At 39.7% G+C, this 22,556-nt stretch overlaps 1 protein-coding gene across 2 annotated transcripts in view; it reads left to right on the top strand.

The window, feature by feature from the left end:
* SLC39A8 (solute carrier family 39 member 8) overlaps nt 1–22,556 on the top strand; it is a 36,382-nt gene that overhangs the window by 3,139 nt on the left and 10,687 nt on the right. For both annotated transcript variants that reach the window (XM_048846996.2, XM_075127547.1), the window contains 4 exons: nt 7,508–7,676; nt 18,917–19,086; nt 20,972–21,094; nt 22,247–22,414. In XM_048846996.2, the coding sequence (XP_048702953.2) occupies nt 7,508–7,676; nt 18,917–19,086; nt 20,972–21,094; nt 22,247–22,414 (630 nt within the window). The remainder of the gene's footprint in view (nt 1–7,507; nt 7,677–18,916; nt 19,087–20,971; nt 21,095–22,246; nt 22,415–22,556) is intronic.

Raw genomic sequence — 22,556 nt, 5'->3', positions numbered from 1 at the left:
GTGAGCTGTAGCTCACGAAAGCTCATGCTCAAATAAATTGGTTAGTCGCTAAGGTGCCACAAGTACTCCTTTTCTTTTTGCAAATACAGACTAACACGGCTGTTCCTCTGAAACCTGTAAATATAAGTATGCAGTTTTGGTTATGGTTGTGAAAATATTTTTCTTTAAAAAAGAAAAAAGAAGGCCTGGATTCCCCAGTCCTCCAGCCTTTCCCTCTGCAGTCACATGGTACTGCGTACTGGTGAAAAATTTTGTGTTGTCCCTTTTTAAAATATACAAGTGCAGGAGTCTATCATAACTCACGTGAAGCCTAGCTGGAAAGACTTGTGTTGCTTCTACATTCTGTTTGGTGAAAGTCCATTTTAGTAAGAGGAAGCCATGTTGCATAAATTGGGTTCTGTATTTGATTCAGATGAGAAAATTCTGGACCTACTTCAGAGTGTATTTTTTTGTCTGAGCAGTTACCAGTATCTGTTCTTTGTATAATGGTTCTTCCAATCCAATAGACCTCTTCCCCCTCCCCCCGAGTATATGTGCATTCAGTTGTCTCACACCAGTCTACAGAAGCCTGTTGTCAAGTGTCATCGCACATATATACAGCTCAGATATTTGTCCAAAGTGTGCTGATTGCATGTGTGACTGAAGAACCACTGGATGGCAACTGGCAGAGTATGTTAAGTATCCTCACACCTTCTTGTCAACTGTCTAAATGGACCATTTTGATTATCACTACAAAACTTTTTTTTCCCCCTCTCCTGCTGATAATAGCTCATCTTTATTAATTAGCCTCTCACAGTTTGTATGGCAACTTCCACCTTCTCTGTATGTATATATATATCTTCTTACTATATGTTCCATTCTATGCATCCGATGAAGTGGGCTGTAGCCCACGAAAGCTTATGCTCTAATAAATTTGTTAGTCTCTAAGGTGCCACAAGTACTCCTGTTCTTTTCTGAATGTAACCTTGGCTGTATTTGTTCTGAGTCCCCTACATTCTGTCTTCAATCTCCCCAGCCCCCACAGACGGATTCCTGTTTTTCAGGCTCATCCATTTTAATTACCAGCCCTTCTTTATCTAAATCACCCTGCCTCTGTTTATAAACAAAATATTGACTCCCTGTCCTAGGGGCATAAGCTGGGAGCAGTGCCTCTCCTCTGAAGAACTCACATTCCACACTCAGGCTATGCTGCAGTTAAGAGCTTCATCTGGGGCTAGGATGTGTGCCGCGAGCAAACTTCTAGTATGAAACTCAGGGGGCAGGGGGAGAAGCCCCCCAACCCCCAAAGTGGTGCCCCTGGGGATGTTCAGTTATTAGGGCTTGGCTACACTTACATTTTATAGCACTCTAACTTGCTGGCTCAGGGGTGTGAAAAATCACCCCCATGAGCGCAGCAAGTCAGATCGCTTTAAAGTGCTAGTGTAAACAGGCTCCCAGCACTGGGAGCTGTGCTCCCAGCACTCGGAGCTAATCCCCTCGTGGAGGTGGAGTACCAGGAGCGCTGCGATCCCACTCACACTTCAAAGCGCTGGTGCGGGAGTGCTCCCGTGACAGCGCTTTGCAGTTTCCAGTGTAGCCATGCCCTTAGTCTTCAGAGCTAACAGCCTATGGAAGTGAATGGGGGCAGCTCTCTCTAGAGCTCTTGTTTCAGCCTGTCTGACAGCAGATTCAGAAAGCCAACACTACATTAGGTTCACATATGAAATGTTCTCTTTGCAATCAAAAAGGCTAGAAGCTTAGGCCATTTTCCCCCTCAAAGGTGTCTCTTTGTGTTCGCAGAAAAACAGACACATTGCAGATCCAGGATTAGGTAAAACAGGAACATATTTATTCAAGTTTAATACACAGGTATAGGCTTCCTGCTTACAGTACTTTATAGCGGCCCAGAAGTAACTGCTTTAATTTCAAAGAGGGTATGTGGGAAAGTCACGGAAGGGTCATCCTCTAAGAGAGACATATGCCCTAAAGAATACACACATAGAGACTTTAAAATTCACTTCAATGGAAAATTATTAACCTGCTCTCATTAATGTTGAACTGAGTTGAAAAGAAACATTTTTGATTTGGTTCAACAAACCTCAACAAAAAACTTTGCTTCAGGAATGTCATTATGTTTCAACATTTTAAAAAGTTGATTTGGAACTTTTGTCTTGTGAAAAATGTCAATATACTGACTTTTTAATCCCTGTTTGGAATGGAAACAAAATTTCAAAATATCAGAATTTCCTGAAGAATGAAAATTTTGATTGTTAGCTCAGCTGTAACTTTCATTTCAGTCCTTGCTCTTGGCTGCTCAGTTTGAAAGAACTTGATTTTCAGAGGTGCTGGGTGTGCACATCAGCTACATTAGTTGGAGTTGTGGGTGCTCAGTACCTCTGAAAATTAGGCCAAAGGATTTTCAGTACTCGGCAACTAAGACACCCATAATCAGTAGACACTTTAAAAAAAGTTGGCCTTAATTTTTAAACACAAGAAATGGTAAATTACGCAGAAGCCTCTGGGGCTGCCAGAGGAGTGCTGGAATAGTATTCCACCCCATTCTGACGCACTTTGAGATTTTATAAAATCATATGGCAGGCTACCCAGAATAGTGTGTAGCATGGCTTGGTTATCATGTACCACTCTGGGACAAATCCTGTCATTGCTAGCATAGGTTCAGCAATAGTATAGACAGATAGCAGAGAGGTAGCCATGTTAGTCTGTATCCACAAAAACAATGAGGAGTCCAGTTACACCTTAACAGATTTATTTGGGCATAAGCTTTCGTGGGTAAAAATCCCCACTTCTTCAGATGCATGGAGTGAAAATTACAGGTACAGGCATAAATATACTGGCACATGAAGAGAAGGGAGTTACCTTACAAGTGGAGAACCAGTGTTGACAAGGCCAATTCAATCAGAGGTCAGACAGCCCCCCATCCTGAAGCAAATACTCACCAGCAACTACACACCACACCACAGAAACACTAACTCAGGAACCAATCCCTGTAACAAACCTCGTAGCCTACTCTGTCCCCATATCTATTCTAGTGACACCATCAGAGGACCCAAACCATCAGGGCCTCGTTCACCTGCACATCTACTAATGTGATATATACCATCATGTGCCAGCAATGCCCATCTGCCATGTACATTGGCCAAACTGGACAGTCTCTACGTAAAAGAATAAATGGACACAAATCAGACATCAGGAATGGTAACATACAAAAGTCAGCAGAACACTTCAGTCTCCCTAGACACTCAATAACAGCTTTAAAAGTAGCCATTCTTCAACAAAAAAAATTCAAAAGCAGACTTCAAAGAGAAACTGCAGAGCTACAGTTCATTTGCAAACTTAACACCATCAATTTGGGATTGATTAGGGACTGGGAGTTTCTGGCTCACTACAAAAGCAATTTTCCTTCTCTTGGTATTGACACCTCATCATCAATTATTGAGAGTGGACTACATCCACCCTGACTGAATTGGCCTTGTCAGCACTGGCCCTCCACTTGTAAGGTAACTCCCTACTCTTCATGTGCCAGTATATTTATGCCTGTATCTGTAACTTTCATTCCATGCATCTGAAGAAGTGGGGATTTTTACCCACAAAAGCTTATGCCCAAATAAATCTGTTAGTATAGACAGAGTCCTCAGTAACATGCTTCTAATCGGGTACAGGCTTTTTCAGAAAGTCCAGTTCAATAGATATGGAAATATTGCCTCTTGTCTAAATCTCTTAAATGCAGACATACAAAAAGTGATGTCCAAAGAATATATAACTGAAGCATAATGAAAAGCTATATATTACTGATAAGTACATTTGTAGTGTAGTTTAGAATTCAGGTATGAAACATATATAAGGTCTAGTTTAATCTTAAAAAGAAACCTTCACATAATTATTTGAACCCAAATATGAAGAAAAGAAAAGTTCTGATTAGTAGGTGTAAATGTTTGTTGACAGATACCTCCACCCCGACTTACAATTTCTTTAAATGGTATTCTTTTGATCCCATCTTCAAGACTTGGGCGTTACATTGTCGTTATTTTCAATAGTGGAGAGAGATCTTCAGTCCACTGCTAAGGCTCCAACATCTTTTTAATGACTTATGGAATGTCACTAGGGCTAAGACATTTGCTCAGCAAGAAGGATTTGGAATCCTTGATAAATTCTTTCATGTTTTCAAAATTATTGCATTTTATTTATGATGTTCCTGCTTGAATTATTTTGAATTACAATAGAACCTCAGAGTTACGAACACCTCAGGAATGGAGGTTGTTTGTAATTCTGAAATGTTTGTAACTCTGAACAAAATGTTATGGGTGTTCTTTCAAAAGTTTACAAGTGAACACTGACTTATGCAGAAGAAAAATGCTTTATTTTTTTAAGAGTTTACATTTAACACAGTACAGTATTTGCTTTTTTTTCCGTTTTGTCTCTGCTGCTGCCTGATTGTGTACTTCTGGTTCCAAATGAGGTGTGTGGTCGACTGGTCAGTTCGTAACTCTGATGTTCATAATTCTGAGGTTCTACTGTAATAAATAATACTACTATTTTGCACTTATATGGCATTATTTCATTCTGTAGTTGTTGTGGTTTGAGCAGAGAATTAAACAAAATTATCTAACAGGAGTAGGGGAATGGTCCTTAATTTATATTTCCTAAAATGCCCCTAAGCTCCCAACACTGAGACATTCTAGGTTGACTATTATGCAGTGTCTTGTATAGAAAGAACACTTGACTTCACCTGTTGTCTCAGGACTCGTCGTTGGTATGTGAAAACTTTTTGTTTCATCTGTATACTCAAGTGAAGAACTCCTTCAGGTATTGGTCATGATAGAAAAATGTGTGAATAAAAAGAAATTATAAATTATTTGTGTACTGTCAAACAATTCATTACACATCTGTGCAACTTAAATCAAGATTTCTGTCTATTAGCTGTACGTTGAAAAGAATTCCTGGCTTGACATACTAAAGTAAAATATATGCTTACTAGCACAGGAGCTACTGGCTTGTCCTAAGCTAAGAGGCTAAAGAGGTACTTGTCTTAATGGAATTTTTTTTTTAAAGTAAATGTATTCTGATTTGTTCTGTAACAGTCAATGATATGAAATGGATAAAAACCATTGGATACAACATACTGTAGGACCACTTAGGACAGTCTAATTCAAGTTTATTGAGACCAATAACCTGTTCAGGAAGGACAGGCAGGGCAGAAAAGGTGGGGGAGTTGCATTGTATGTAAGGGAGCAGTATGACTGCTCAGAGCTCAAGTATGAAACTGCAGAAAAACCTGAGAGTCTCTGGATTAAGTTTAGAAGTGTGAGCAACAAGGGTGACGTCGTGGTGCGAGTCTGCTATAGACCACCAGACCAGGAGGTTGAGGTGGACAAGGCTTTCTTCCGGCAACTCACGGAAGTTACTAGATCGCAGGCCCTGGTTCTCATGGGAGACTTCAGTCACCCTGATATCTGCTGGGAGAGCAATACAGCGGTGCACAGACAATTCAGGAAGTTTTTGGAAAGTGTAGGGGACAATTTCCTGGTGCAAGTGCTGGAGGAACCAACTAGGGGCAGAGCTCTTCTTGACCTGCTGCTCACAAACCGGGAAGAATTAGTAGGGGAAGCAAAAGTGGATGGGAACCTGGGAGGCAGTGACCATGAGATGGTCGAGTTCAGGATCCTGACACAGGGAAGAAAGGAGAGCGGCAGAATACGGACCCTGGACTTCAGAAAAGCAGACTTTGACTCCCTCAGGGAACTGATGGGCAGGATCCCCTGGGAGAATAACATGAGGGGGAAAGGAGTCCAGGAGAGCTGGCTGTATTTTAAAGAATCCTTATTGAGGTTACAGGGACAAACCATCCCGATGTGTAGAAAGAATAGTAAATATGGCAGGCGACCAGCTTGGCTTCACAGTGAAATCCTTGCAAAGCTTAAACACAAAAAAGAAGCTTACAAGAAGTGGAAGATTGGACAAATGACCAGGGAAGAGTATAAAAATATTGCTCGGGCATGCAGGAGTGAAATCAGGAAGGCCAAATCACACCTGTAGTTGCAGCTAGCAAGAGATGTTAAGAGTAATAAGAAAGGTTTCTTCAGGTATGTTAGCAACAAGAAGAAAGTCAAGGGAAGTGTGGGCCCCTTACTGAATGAGGGAGGCAACCTAGTGACAGAGGATGTGGAAAAAGCTAATGTACTCAATGCTTTTTTTGCCTCTGTCTTCACGAACAAGGTCAGCTCCCAGACTACTGCACTGGGCAGCACAGCATGGGGAGGAGGTGACCAGCCCTGTGTGAAGAAAGAAGTGGTTCGGGACTATTTAGAAAAGCTGGACGAGCACAAGTCCATGGGGCCGGATGCGCTGCATCCGAGAGTGCTAAAGGAGTTGGTGGATGTGATTGCAGAGCCATTGGCCATTATCTCTGAAAACTCATGGCGATTGGGGGAAGTCCTGGACGACTGGAAAAAGGCTAATGTAGTGCCCATCTTTAAAAAAGGGAAGAAGGAGGATCCTGGGAACTACAGGCCAGTCAGCCTCACCTCAATCCCTGGAAAAATCATGGAGCAGGTCCTCAAGGAATCAATTCTGAAGCAGTTAGAGGAGAGGAAAGTGATCAGGAACAGTCAGCATGGATTCACCAAGGGCAAGTCATGCCTGACTAATCTAATTGCCTTCTACGATGAGATAACTGGCTCTGTGGATGAGGGGATAGCAGTGGACGTGTTATTCCTTGACTTTAGCAAAGCTTTTGACATGGTCTCCCACAGTATTCTTGCCAGCAAGTTAAAGAAGTATGGGCTGGATGAATGGACTATAAGTTGGATAGAAAGTTGGCTAGATTGTCAGGCTCAGTGTTACCTAGGGAGGTGGTGGAATCTCCTTCCTTAGAAGTTTTTAAGGTCCGGCTTGACAAAGCGCTGGCTGGGATGATTTAGTTGGGGACTGGTCCTGCTTTGAGCAGGGGGTTGGACTAGATGACCTCCTGAGGTCCCTTCCAACCCTGATCGTCTATGATTCTATGATTCAATAAAACAGCATGTGGTTGAAATATTTATTTACGTGAGTAACAGTTGCTGCAGTAACTATCATTTGTTGATATTTTGTCATTGAGATTTTAATGGTATCCTAAATATTTTTAGATTTAATTATTTAGTTGTTAGACTAGTTTTATATACTGTGAGCCAGTGTTTTCAATGTTATTTTAAGCTATGAGCTAACTGGTCATAAATACACAGAAGTCAAGATTTTCAAAAGCACCTAAGTTAATTAGAAACAAGTTCCATTGATTTATAATGTGAATTATGTTCCCAAATCACTTCGGTGACTTGGCCAATGAATTCTGGGAGGGATTTTCAATCATGGTGTTTTCATGCACAAATTCGGAATGTGCAAAGTATGCTACTTGGAAAATCCTGCCCTGTATTTTCACTGCATAACACTAGTGTTTTTAGTGTAGCAGTTATTTCTCTCATCTGTCACCCCTTAATTTCATGTCAGCTTAATAATCTTTTTTTTTTTTTTTCAGTGCATGTCTGCTGAGGACATCTTTTCACTTCATGGATTGCCGAACAACAGTCAGATAACAAATTCCAGCTTCTCCGCAATATGTCCAGCTGTCTTACAACAGCTGATTTTTCACCCTTGTGATAATTCGTCAAAGCACAAGAACAAATCTAAACCGTCTCCTTCAGAAGGTAGATAATATCCTTTCATTCATAATGGAACAGGAGTAGGACTTGCTGAGATGAATTGTGTCCATTTGTTTCCACTTAATTTATGGATACATTCAGAGGAAACTGCAAGAAATCCTCCCGTAGGCAGTTATGAAATAACCTGCACATAGAGGGAAGTTTCTTTCTAATCATCTCTGTTAGAGGGTGGCTTATGCACGGAAGCATAAGAGCCATTTCACTTATAATTACTCTCTGAAACAGAAGATGGCCTTGGTGATTGCAGGGAGAAATTGTACTTTAGAGGGGTGAATATTAATGTGTTGCATTTTAGATGGGCAGCTACCATTAAGATTTACAGGAGTCGTAAATTTGAATTGTCATTTACAGATACCGGTCAGGGAAACAAAGTTATTCTGGGGGAGTCAGTGGGTATCCTGCCCAGGGAAATTTTCCATATCTTTCCCATTCCTGCTTTTGTTCCTTCTTCCATGCTTCCCACTGTGCCTGGAACGTCTCCTCAAACCTGTTCTTAAATCCCTCTTTTTCTGATTCTGAAATGAATAATTATAATACATTGAAATGCAAGGGGGAAGGAAAATAAGTGCAAAACCAGCTGTCGTAAGGGAATCAACTGTGGCCCCTGATCCTGACATAGCAAAATCAATGTGATTTTTTGCGGAATACTTAAGGGCCTCTCTTTAAAAAGGGCTGAGCACCTGCAATTCTACATCAGTGAGCAGGAGCTCTTGGTGCTCAGTAGTTTTGAAAAGCAGGCTCTCAGTGTCTGCAGAATTGAGGCCGAGATGTGTAAATGTCTTACTGAGTAAGGGTGTGATCAGTTATCCTTATCTTTCCTCTTCCCTTCCTCCTCCTTTTGTGTCTGTTGATAACCCCCATTGTTGAATTCAGACTGTAAGGTCTTCAGGGTGAGAGCCTATTTCCTGTTTTGTGAGGCACCTAGCACACTTTTAATCTCTTAAAAATAACAAACAACAGTAATAGAGAGAGAAGCCAGCATGTTTTCACAGTAGTTTCTGTGGCAGCTCCTATGTTGCACTTCTATAGCCAATGAGGGGATTTGAAGACAGTTTGGGGGCAACATAGATGTGTGTGTGGGGGAAGAAAATTCCATCTTCTCTTAAGCAACCAATGAACTTACAACTAGTCCTAGGCATTACCATGGTGTTCGTGCAAAAGAATGTGTAGTGCTGTGCAGTAATTTGTTGTTCTTGTAGGCTTTTGTGCTGTGCTGAACGCTAATATCACTGCTAATGGTAATTTTGATGGTATTAGTAGCTATTTAATAAACAGAATTTAGAATGAGAGGGTTTTCCCAATAAAATCATCATAATTTATGAGTCCAAGGCAGAGGCAGGTATGCTGTTAACCACAGAGCTCATTGTTAGTTTCTTTCTTTGGCTCAGATTGCCTGTGAGTTGAAACAAAAAAAACAAACCAACAAAGGTCAATCCTTTTAAAGTTGGGAGCCTAAATCCATATGAAAGCATCTAAATGAATTTTCTATTTTTCAGTGGTGCTGATCACCAACAATTCCCGTTACTCTTGTGACCTCTTAAAATCAGGCCACTTATTTTGGTGCTTAAGTGCAGATGTAGGCACCCAAGTTTGAAAGAGTTTACAAAGTGTCCATACTTGGCTTAGATGAGGTCCACACTGACAACTTTCAAGGAGTCCCAAGTCTGGACCTAATTTATATGAGGTAGAACTGATAGCAGCCTTAATGTAGGAAGCTGCATGTCCCAACATGCATGCTGGTCTTCTTGGATCAAGATGGAGCATTTCATGCTGAGACCAGCAGATTCTGTGTGCCATGCCTCCATATTAAACCTGAGGTCAATTATGAGAGACATATAACAATGGGAGTTTTATTTGGCCCCTGGGCCACGCTTTTAGCTAATCCTGGTATATGGATCGTATTACTGTTCGTTTCTACGTTTAAAAGACAGGGTAGAAGAGCCCCAACTTTTTTGTTCTTGTTCTATTTCTTATTTTGTAACTCTGTTACCATTGGGTGTAACAGCCATTACTCTTACCCAATAGAATGCTGCCCATTTTATGAGATGTTTTCATTTGAGTGGCCCTTTAAGGGAGAACCTTTCCTTTACTTGTCTTCTTAAAATCATGTGAACTAACCATATGAGTTCAATTCTGTCTTCAGACTGCTGTGGCTCGCCATCTTAAAAGCTGCTATTATTCAATGCTGTCTATTAAAACATGGTAGGAACTTCTGTGCAGAAGAACCTGCAAATTTCATGGTGGGAGAATTCAAAAAGACTTTTCCATAAGTCTTTGCTAGATTTCAGTCTCTTCTTTCTACCTTTGTGAATATATTTGATCACTTTTCTATTTTTTTTAATACCTATGGCTCACACTGACAGTGTTCCTTTGGGTTCTGTTGCTGACTTTCATCTTACTCTTTTCATTTATTTTTCTTACTGCATGAAATAGTGAACAATAATGCAATGGGGTTTTTTTGTGCCCCCTTAACCCCTGCTCATCTGTCTACACCGAAAACTAATTGCTTTAGAAAGAACATTTACTTTTGCAGATCTTTACCCATTTTCAGTTTTTCATTACCTTTTGCACAAAATTCTGCATATTGGTTTTTCCTGAAATTCATCAGTTTTTTTTTTCCAGCCGTTCTTTTGTAAACCCCATATCAAGTCTGATCTGGCATTCCTCGCATACCCAAAACATCCAGTGAGCTCAGTGGTGGCTCTAAGCGTGCAAGGAACGCTGGATCAGGCCAATGATAGTGTTTATCAATAGGCCCATAACAGTATCTATTAATGTTGTTAATATATACTATTAAATATATGTAATTCTGAATTACAGGTGCTTTGTTGGGGTGCTATAACAGAAAATAAATAAAATGAACATTGACTAATGCTGCTTAGGAATTCATTAAATCCACGATCTCCATTTGCCATGACTTCTTGTCTTGTTTTGTTAATTGCATTATAACTAAGTTTAATTTTTCATATGGAAAGGATTTTAATTATTTTAACACTTATTTAAAAAGTAAACCCATTGCATCTTATAATCCTTGATTGTGAGCACTGTGAGGCTGCAACTTTCTTTGTGATATTTTTCGTACTACGACGAGCATAATGGGGCCCTGGTCAGGTCTTCAAGGTGCTACCATAATATAAATAATAATAAACACACACAAAGCTGGAGCAAAGAATAGTTCAACAAAATAATATACATAAAATAGTGAAATAATAACCAAATAATTTTTTCTCCTACCGTGACCAAGGGCAGAGGTAGATGTAAATATTTAGTCAAAGTTATACTGGATTTTCTATTTGTCAGAGCCTGAGGACAGGCTTTTTTCTGTACTTGGAAAATGTTGCCTCTCTTTCTGGCTGTTAGACAATGTTACTGAACTGCATTATTTAATAATAATACTTATTAATAAAAACTATATGCCATACACAGGAGGATCTCCGATATCCTGATAAGGGCCAAATAAGTATCTAGACAGAGAGTAGAGGAAGTATATTATTTTTCTGTGTGGGTTAAGTAGCCTGTACATTTAAAGTTTGACCCATAATTGACCTCCTATGCTGTTGTAACCATCTTGCTCCTTTTTTTTTTTTTTTTTTTTGACTCTGCCAACTTATCAACAGTGTCCAGTGACAAGATAAGAGAGGCAGCCTGCCCCATGAGAACTACAGAAAATCTTCAGGGGCCTCCTACCCTACCCTGTATTGCAGGGGCCTGAAATAAAGAACATTTTAGAAGCCCAAATATTTTTTAAATTCCAAAATTCATTACAAAATCTGTAACTCAGTAATTACTAAGAATAAAAATGCTACTTCAGAAACAGAAAATGCTAAAAGGCAGCATGTAACACATATCTATTTTCCATGTGGGTTGTAGGCTTAATAAATAGTACTGCACATAAAGCTATTTGATAATACACTATGGGAAAAATCATGTTCTTGCCTCTTTGAGGAGTAATGTGGGGAGAGCTGCAGACCTGCAGCAGCCAACTGGTGATGCTCTGAGGCATTCTGCCTGTCCAAGGCAAACATAAAGCATCATATGCAGCCCGCTCAGTTGCTTCTTCAGAGCAGATCTGCACACTCTGCACCAGCTGATAACCACAGATAACCATTTGCCTTTTCAGATATGCAGAGTGTCCATTAAATACATTCCTAGAATCTGCTTGTTTGAGGGAGAAGAGTCCCTTCTTAACTTACTAAAGTCAGGTGGCGAAGTATAAAAGAGCTAAGGTCCTAAGATTTTTGTTGCTGTCTTCCCTAGCTCAGTGGTTCTTAGCCTGTGGTCCACAGACCCTGGGAGGCCGCAAAATATGGCTAAGATTTCCAAAGGGGTCCCCACCAGCATTTGAAAATTTTTAGGGGTACGCAAATGAAAAAAGCTTGAGAATCACTGCTCTCGCTGACTGGTTGGATCATGTTTTCAGGCAGGGAGCTCAGGATATTCTAGCTGCTGCCCTTTATCTCCCATAATGCCAAAGAGAAGGTTGCAGCTTACAGATGGCATAAACTTCTCTCCTTGACTGACTTCAGTAATACATTGGTTAGCCATGGAGGGAGCCAGGCCTACAGAAAATTTTAAAAATGGTGACTGGAAAAAGGCCTAATCCTATCCAGGCTGCCACCCACAATCACATAGGACAGAGTCAGAACAACTCATACACTGTTACTATAACTGGAGTGTTGAAGGACCTGAGAATTGGGAGTTAGCACATGGGGGAGAGATTATTGTGTGAATTCTCCACGTTTGCTTTCCACAGAATGCTGAAGTTTGGTGCTGTAGGCCTGTTTGTTTGGGGGCTCTCCTGACAGACTGACTTCCTATATAGGATGGCCTGCGATAGTATAAAACTGGAACTGGCAATTTTCCAGGGCTTGAGTAGCATAAAAGGCCAAAGATAGTTTAAGCTGGATCAAGTTCTAGTAATAAGTATACTTTTACATATATGGCTCTGTAAAATACAATGAAAACAAAATATTTTCAGCAGTGTTGCTAAATCTTGCAATTTTATCATGAGTTTTGTAGTAATTGGTATTCTTCTTGAAACACCAGTTCTTGGTATCAGGTAATTATGTGAGGAAACTCAGCTTTCCTTCCTTTCTTCCTTCCTTCCTTCCTTTCTTTCTTTCTTTCCCTCCCTCCCTCCCTCTTTCGTAAGTTTCTAGCTCTCATGGTTGTAGAGAAAAACTTGAAAATGTTACCCAAGTGAACCCTAAACATCCAGATAACAAAAAGCCAATAAAAACACCTAATTTTTTTTTTTTTTAAATTTTATGGTTTTTTCAGCTTCTCATGAATCTTTGGGGTTGGCAGTATTTCTTATGTTCATGCTGCTTTTATTAAATCAGTGATGGATGTAATTTGGTCTCCTTTATTAAGTTTCCTAACAAAAAACAATTAACTATCCATTGAACGCTCACCTTGTTTGAGCAGAGCAGACATAAGATATCAAATAAATAAAATAATAAAAAAATACTTCATTCCAGTATCAAAGGATTTAGGCCATAGAAATGTGGGCCCAGAATTAAAAAAAGGTCATCCCCCATCTCGTTAAATTATAGAGAAAAGGTAGGTGAGGTAATAGCTTTTATTGGACAAACTTCTGTTTTTGAAAGAGACAAGATTTTGAGCTCTTCCTCTGGGAAACTAACTCCGAGTGTCACAGCTAAATACAAAGTGGAGCAGACTGTCTAGCATAAATAATTAACGCATTTCAAGGGACCATCTCACCAACAGAGGTTAGTGCAAAAAAATATTACCTCGCCCACCTTCTCTCTAATACCCTGGAACCAACACAGCTACATCAACAACATTCAGAGTAGCAGCCGTGTTAGTCTGTATTCGCAAAAAGAAAAGGAGGACTTGTGGCACCTTAGAGACTAACAAATTTATTTGAGCATAAGCTTTCGTGAGCTACAGTTCACTTCATCGGACGCATTCAGTGGAAAATACAATGGGGAAATTTATATACATAGAGAACATGAAACAATGGGTGTTACCATACACACTGTAACAAGAGTGATTACTTCAGGTGAGCTATTACCAGCAGGAGAGCGGAGGTGGAGGGTGAGGGCGGGGAGGAAAAACTCTTTTGTAGTGATAATCAAGGTGGGCCATTTCCAGCAGTTGACAAGAACATCTGAGAAACAGTGAGGGGTGGGGAGTGGGGAATAAACATGGGGAAATAGTTTTACTTTGTGTAAAGACCCATCCACTCCCAGTCTCTATTCAAGCCTAAGTTAATTGTATCCAGTTTGCAAATTAATTCCAATTCAGCAGTCTCTCGGTGGAGTCTGTTTTTGAAGTTTTTTTGTTGAAGAATTGCCACTTTCAGGTCTGTAATTGAGTGACCAAAGAGAGTGAAGTGTTCTCCAACTGTGATATATGCCATCATGTGCCAGCAATGCCCCTCTGCGATGTACGTTGGTCAAACTGGACAGTCGCTACGTAAAAGAATAAATGGACACAAATCAGACGTCAAGAATTATAACATTCAAAAACCAGCTGGAGAACACTTCAATCTCTTTGGCCGATTACAGACCTAAAAGTTGCAATTCTTCAACAAAAAAACTTCAAAAACAGACTCCAGCAAGAGACTGCTGAATTGGAATTAATTTGCAAACTGGATACAATTAATTTAGGCTTGAATAGAGACTGGGAGTGGATGGGTCATTACACAAAGTAAAACTATTTCCCCATGTTTATTCCCCACCCCCCACCCCCACTGTTCCTCAGACATTCTTGTCAACTGCTGGAAATGGCCCACCTTGATTATCACTACAAAAGGTTTTCCCTCCCCACCCCCACCCCTGCTCTCCTGCTGGTAATAGCTCACCTTAAGTAATCACTCTTGGTACAGTGTGTATGGTAACACCCATTGTTTCATGTTCTCTATGTATATAAATCTCCCCACTGTATTTTCCACTGAATGCATCCGACGAAGTGAGCTGTAGCTCACGAAAGCTTATGCTCAAATAAATTTGTTAGTCTCTAAGGTGCCACAAGTACTCCTTTTCTTTTAACAACGACATTGTATACACCAATATATTCTGTTATTCTGAGAGAGTGCAAGTGCTATTATGAATGCGTAATCATTCTTACTAGAGAATCTTCCACAGTCAGCACATTTCTAGCAATCTGGCATTAACCTAATTTTCTTACCATATTTTCTGACCTCAGTTTTTCTGCTGTCTTTCTACATTGATCTGTAGATATTAACATGTATCCTGTTTTTTGCTGTCAAAATGGATAGTATTAAATTAAAAACAATCATAATTTTAAAATGCTTGTCCTAATTTAATGTATCTTGATTGTATCCAGTTTTAGTGTTCGTGACCCAGTTTCTTTGAGATCTGAAAATAGGTTTTAATTAATTTTTTTAAAATCTGCTTTAAAATATTTGCAGTGCACAGGATAATAAAGAGGAGTAGACAATATACAAAATTAAAAGGCACAGTTTTATGATGATTCTAAATGGTAAAAGCAAAAGTTGTACGGATTGTTGTAACTACAGAACCCAAATGTTTTTGTTTATTTTTAGTACAGATAAAAATCAAAGCTTTCGTTAATATTGATTTAGGCTTTTAAATTGTTTGCACAAGGTTTCACTTTCCTCTCATAACATCATGTACATTCCTTTCCATATGAAAATCCGGACACTGACACCACCAGGCAAAGTAAACTAAATTCAGCCTGGTGCAACTCTATTGCAGTGAGGGATTTGGCTCTGTATTAGGACTGACCATTAATCACAGTTAACTCAAGCGATTAACTCAAAACAAATTAAATCAATTCAAAATATTAATTGCAATTAATCACAGTTTTAATTGCACTGTTAATAGAATCCCGATTTAAATTTATTATAAATATTTTGGATGTTTCTCTACATTTTCAAAAATTGATTTAAATTACAAAACAGAATACAAAGTGTACACTGCTCACTTTATATTATTACTTTTGATTACAAATATTTGCACTGCAAAAAAGATAAAAGAAATAGTATTTTTCAATTCACTTCATACAAGTACAGTAGTACAATCTTTTTATTGTGAAAGTGCAACTTACAAATGTAGAATTTTTTTTTACATAGTTGTACTCAAAACCAAAACAATGTAAAACTTCAGAGCCTGCACGTCCACTCAGTCCTACTTCTTGTTCAGCCAATCGCTAAGACAAACAAGTTTGTTTACATTTATGGGAGATAATGCTGCCCACTTTTTATTTGCAATGTCACCTGAAAGTGAGAACAGGTGTTCACATGGCACTGTTGTAGCCAGCACTGCAAGGTATTTACGTGTCACATATGCTCAACGTTCGTATGCCCTTTCATGCTTTGACTTGTAGATTGGACTATCTTTTTTACAGTGCAAATATTTGTAATAAAAAATAATATAAAGGGAGCACTGTACATTTTTTATTCTGTATTGTAATTGAAATCAGTATATTTGAAAATGTAGAAAAACACCCAAAATATTTATAATAAATTTAAATCGGTTTTCAGTTATTGTTTAATGGTGCAATTTAAACTGTGATTACTTGCGATAAATTTATTTGATAGTTTGACAGCCCTGCTCCGTATGTTTGTTGTCATGTAAGAGAAAAAAATCAGGCAACCTTGGGCACACGGCCTCTCAGAGTAATCTGCTGGCGGGCTGCGAGACATTTTGTTTACGTTGACCGTCCGCAGGCACGGCCCCCTAAAGCTCCCAGTGGCTGTGGTTCACTGTTCCCGGCCAATGGGAGCTGTGGGAAGCGGCGGCCAGTATGTCCCAGTGGATTACCCTGATGGGCTGCGTGCCAAAGGTTGCTGACCCTTGGCCTATGCTAAGTCATCTTTGCACCACTCCAGCAGTGCAAAGAGGAGCTTAAAGCAACTTTTATACTGTACAGTTTTCTGGATTATCCTGCTGCTCTCATATGTTCCAACATAATGTTGACTGTGATTATTGTTTGTGGATGATTTTACGGTAGAATTAGAAGTTTGTATGGAAAACTGATTGTGGTTATACCACAGAATTTCTTTAAAGGTGAGGTAAGAGGCAAGTTGGTGTACAGGCAAAACTTTTTGATACTCCTGGACAATAAACCTCAATCTTGACAATTTCACATTGCTTATAACAAAATCTACAGATTCTGGAACATTCATGGCATTGCATTTTGTCACCTGAAATTATGCTCATGGTGCATGGGACCGAGCTTTTCCAAGCCTGATTCTACCCTTATCTCTCTTTAAAAGAAGAGGCTCTTCTCATTTGACTCATACACAATTTTTGCATTATTCAGGAGTCTAGTCCTACTTTCTGAACTATTTGAAGTTCTCTCTCTCTGTCTGTCACTAATGATCCATCTTCTTTTCCACCTGCTAGTGCCATTTTCTCACTGATACAGAAAGTCTGAGATTTGTCTGGCTTTTCACCTATTCATTTTCATGTGAGTTGTTGCACTTCTGCTTGGAGAGCCCCATTAGCATTCAGCTACATAGCACTGAGGGTGTCAGAGAAGCAGAATCTCTGCCAGAAAAATCCCTTCCCACAAAATAGCTGATGGGAGGGAGCGGAGTCCACCTGAAAATATCTCACCCTTTCTGAATGCACAGATGCCTCTCCACACAAACACTGCATGTTAGAGACCTCAGTGGGTTTCAGGACTGGCATCAGGCCAGAGACTCATACTGTGGAGACAGCCGCTAAATGAGGTACTATCTCCTGTTGCTCAGGGGTGTTAGCTCATGGCCATAAGTGTCCTGTGCTGTTGTAGAGGAAAAGAAACGGGCTGGCTCTCTGCATGAATTCCTCAGAGATTCACAGATTTCTTCCATTCTGTAAGTCAAATTGCCTTTCAGGAGGGAATAATGCATTGAAAGCTTCACACCATGAACCACACGGTGTTTTCCATGTAAATTTCCCTTGTGTGGGTGTATTCTTATGGCATGGGTTTATAGGGCCAAAGTGCTTCACACACAGACAAGATGTTAGTATTTGATTAAACCTATTTTAGGAGTAGTTTAAACCTTCTCTGTGCAAATATGCTGTTCACTGAAACTTGCTCCCATTATACAAGGACTTAGCACAAGATTATTTTTGTAAATTATAAATATTTAATATTTTCAGGGCCAGATTCCCAAGATGGTGTAAATTAGCATAGCTCGTTAATTTAAACAAATAATACCGATTTACCCCAGCTGAGAATCTGCACCTTCCTTGATTTATTTCATCATTACAACATTGGATGTCCACAGAGAATGGCATCTAACACAGAGACATGGTTACTCACAAGAAATTAAAAAAAAAAAATTGTCTAGCCCACTCTCCCTCATGGTCCTGTTCCATTCTCTGTCTGTGGTGGGTAGGAGAGAGAGATACAAATGTTCATACATTTGCTCCATTCTGAGATATTTAGATACCACTTCCAGGTAGGACTTGACAGGCAGAAGCCATTTTAGAGAAGCTTACTGTATCCCCCCCCATAGAGGTACTTGGGAGAGTCAAGGGAAGAAGGGAGCTGCAAGGGAGGGAAGGGAGCCACTACTGGGGATTTCACAAATCTTTCCTTCAAAGGGAAAGGATTAGGGGATAAAAAGAGTCAAGCGGTGCAGCCCTCCAACGCTAGAGATCTGTGAGGAAGGGAACTACAAGTGTTCTGGCTGCTTCTCAGCTCTCCAATGGCAAATTATATTCAAATGTAGCCATAGTGGCTAACAAGATAGTCTTATTCTTATGTCATGACTATACTGGCCTCTGGTTTAGCTTTTAAAGCATTAGTCCCAGATTAAATATAGCAGGGCTAGATTCTCTGTTTACTTCAGAGTAAGCTGATTTGTATCAGCTGACAATCTGACCCACCGAATCCTGGACTTCAGACCCCAGTGTGTTTTCAATCCTTGATGTGACTGGTTCCAGACAGGAACTAATCAGTTCCAGCGTTTTGGTTTTCTTGTTTTTGAGGGTTCAGGTCAGCTCCTTTAAAGTTACACTGTACTTTTTCAAAAAGAACAGGAGGACTTGTGGCACCTTAGAGACTAACAAATTTATTTGAGCATAAGTTTTCATGAGCTACAGCTCATTTCATCAGATGCATTTTTTTGATTTCTCTACTTGTAAGTTCTAACATCAACTGCAGGTCAAAAATGATTTGTGAACGTTTTTTTTTATACTCATGTCAATTCATCTGTTAAAAATACATTGTATATGATATTAAAAAACTTGATATTTCTGATGTGCTCTCATTCACAGTTTGGGGGTTTGGGTTCCTTTCCGTGAGTATCATTAACCTGGCATCACTCCTTGGATTTGTTTTAACTCCTCTCTTGAAGAAGCCATATTTCCCCAAGATTTTAACCTATTTTGTGGGCTTGGCCATTGGGACCCTCTTTTCCAATGCTATTTTCCAGCTAATTCCAGAGGTAAGGAAGGGTATTCATTCTCTGGCTTGGCACTTACCCATTTCCAAAGTGTTTGTAATTTTTGAAGTGCACTATAGCATGGGTCCTCAACATTTGGGTCGCGACCCCTAGGGGAATTGTGAACACATTTCAGGGGGGCCTGACTACCATCTGTCTTCACGGCTAGATGGATGGGGAACGCCCCTACTTTATTGTAACATGAGGACGTGTCCTGGAAGAGATTGAGGACCATTGTACTATACTATGCTTCCATCACTGGAGAAAGGGGGAAATACATTAGACCAAAGTTATACTTTCTGTAATTCTGAAGTTAACAAAATTACAACAGCGATCAATTTGTTCCAGGTTCTGTATTGTATTGTGGCTATATTGGTAGAAGGCTTAGGAATGTCTGTTGTAGTTCACGGTGTAGTAATATTGTTGCAAGAAGTAACAATAATGGAATCTTGTCTTACAAACTGTTGTTAATGCAATCAGTCCCACAGACAGTAATGGGTCTACTCAAGTTGGTAAGCGTTTGCAGGCTCAGACCCAATAGGTATCCCCCAGGAAAACAGGCAGCTTTTACTGTCACTTATCAAAGTGCTTGCAGTTCTTATTTCAGTTCATTGAATAAATATTAGTGGAAAGTTAATCTGCATCAGGGGATTTTATATAATAGTTTAAAAAATGCAGGGTCAACCATTGGGTTTTTAAAATATGGGACCTAAATTTTCCAGTAGGTATTTTGCTGACAGTACAGATACTTTTGTGTTTGCCTGGTTTAGATATCTAAGTGCATATGCCAGCACAGTAAATTTTGTGCATCTAAATCGGGCACATGGAAAAGTTCATATGCACTTAGGCCCAAAGTCTGAGTTTCACTCCTTATTTTCTTGGGCACTTGATTTGATTTTTGACAATAGTAATTTAGGCATTAAAGTCAGCATGGCAATTTTTACTTTATTGCATTTACTTCAGATACTTTTGGCAAGCTAAAGTGTTATAACTGAATTTGGTCCTCAGAATGCATGCTATTACTACTGGTGGCAATGAGAGTTGCACATGCATCTTTGAGGGTTAAATTAGGCTCTTATAGCCAAATTCTGCTTACTCTGTCCTTACACAGGTAAAATTCCTCTTCAAGTCTGTATCCTGACAAGTCCTCATGCAAGCAGACTTGTGCCCTTCCCTCTCGCCCATTAAAATAACAGAAGTTTCTTCCTAGCTCAGGTTTAGTGGGGATTTTAGTTGTCAGGGAAATACCTGTTTCTTCCTCAAATACTACCATGGGTCAAGAGACTAAACTTAGATCAAATATTGGCAAACCACTGTCAAAATTGCACATGTAGAGAAATATATTTAAATTACCTGTTGTGGAAAGAGGTTATGAAACAGACACATCTATATATAATTTTCCACACATTTGGACTGTATTTGGGATTTTTGTTCTTGCCAACTAGATTTTACCATTTAGTAATTAAAGTGACTTGTCATCATTTCATTTTAACCTATGACTATCATGACCTAAATTACTGTTTGGAAGGGGAGGATTTATTTTCTATGCATGAAGCTTCCAAAACAAAACCAATAGTTGCCAAATATGTAATGGTTCTAGGACAGTAAATATTGCTTACTGGGAACAAAGCCTACTGAAATAAATGGAGAGACTTTCGAGAATGACTTCTATACTAGGTCTGTAAATTGTACTATTTCAATACATCAGCCCAACTATTGATGGCCTAACTTAAAAGATTTAGGTTTGAGTAATAACTTAGGACCCATTAAAGCCACTGGTGGTAGTAGACACTCAGTCCTTCAGAGGATCCAGTCCAACTAGTGTATTTTTCCCCCCGAAAGTGTGTTAAGATTGACTAACTTGAATTGCTGTTACATTCTCTTCTAGGCATTTGGATTGGATCCTAAAACTGACAACTATGTTGAGAAAGCAGTAGCTGTGTTTGGTGGATTCTATATTCTCTTCTTTGTGGAAAGGATTCTTAAAATGATATTGAAGACCTATGGCCAGGTAACGAACTGGACTGATGTATTTTGATATATTTCAGCAAGTTATATTACTAGCAGGCTTTTTTATATTACAAAACTGAGCCTTAGTTTGAAACAGCTGTTATATTTTTATTAGATAGTTGGTAGTTTGATGATATACAAGATTTTACATTATTTTCCAAGGATCTCAGTCTTACAACACCCCTCTGAGATACTTGGTTAAACTGAGGCTCAGAGAGGCTCAGTAACTTAACCTGTCTCACACAGAGAATTACAAGCAGAGCTGGGAATAGAACCCAGAAACCGAGTTCCCATCTCCTGCTCTAATCATTAGGCCACATTCTATGCACCCTGAAGGACCAAATCCTGTGAGCAAAGCCTGAATGAATGGATTTTGCCTGGTGGAAATACATAAAGGGCATTCTACCCTGAGCCCTCCCTTGGCCACTCATGCAGATACTGTAGGGTGTAAGGAGGATAAGTGGATACAGCCAGACACTCCCACCCATGAAGGTTTTGGCCTATTGACTCTACACTGACTGTGCTTTAACCTCACTGCCAATATCCCCACATCCCCTCCATGTTCCAGTGCAGAAACCTTAACAGGAATTGTGGGTTCTGCACAGGCTCTCGGTTTCGTCCCCATATCATACTGTATTTGTTGTCTTGTGTGCTCATGTACAGTCTGCAGCATGTGTCTCAGAGCAGGGCGTCTCAAACTTGTTCAGAGTTTAAATTGCACCTCAGCTGTCTGGTGTACCTCCTCTTCCCCCTTGGAGATTCCTCAGCCCCATCTCCCTGCTGTTGAAGATTACAATAGGGAGGTGGTCCATGTGCCAATTCATACTGATTACATACATGGAACAGGAACGTTCAGTACTTGCTAATGTATTTTTAGTTGTCTTTAGTGCAACTTAACAGCTGGAATTGAGAAGGAAAAAGCACTGCCTTGTGAAGAGCAAGCTTTCCATTAATGAACAGCAAATGCTCTGTGGACCACCAGTGGTCCTCTGACTAGTTTGGGAAGTTCTGCCTAACAGTATAATCAGCACAAACATAGACATCTGTATGTCCATCCAAATGGACAAGCTGATTTTTCTTGCACAGTGTGTTTAGACACATTCCTATTTTGCAGTCTGTATTTTTGTTTTGTTTCTTTTCTCCCCCCATTTAGACTGGCCACACTCACTTTGAAACTCACAAACAGAATCTTCCTCAGGATAAGGGTAATCCACCCACGCCATTGAAATCTAATAATGGGATGATGTGCTATGCAAATCCAGCCATAATAGAGCCTAATGGAAACCCCAATTTTGACACAGTTAGTGTGGTCTCTGCTCAGGTATGAACATTGTTTTTTATTTAATGTATTGTTTCTCAGTCGGTTGTATAAGCTTATCTAGGAAGAAGAGATACGCTTTTATAAACTGCTCGCTCACAACTCACTTGAGCAATATGAAAAAAGCTATTTTGGCAAGGTTGCA

This window comes from Caretta caretta, chromosome 4 (genome assembly GCF_965140235.1).
Source record: "Caretta caretta isolate rCarCar2 chromosome 4, rCarCar1.hap1, whole genome shotgun sequence".
In the NCBI taxonomy this organism is placed as follows: domain Eukaryota; kingdom Metazoa; phylum Chordata; order Testudines; family Cheloniidae; genus Caretta; species Caretta caretta.
This window is presented reverse-complemented; position numbering and strand designations above follow the sequence as displayed.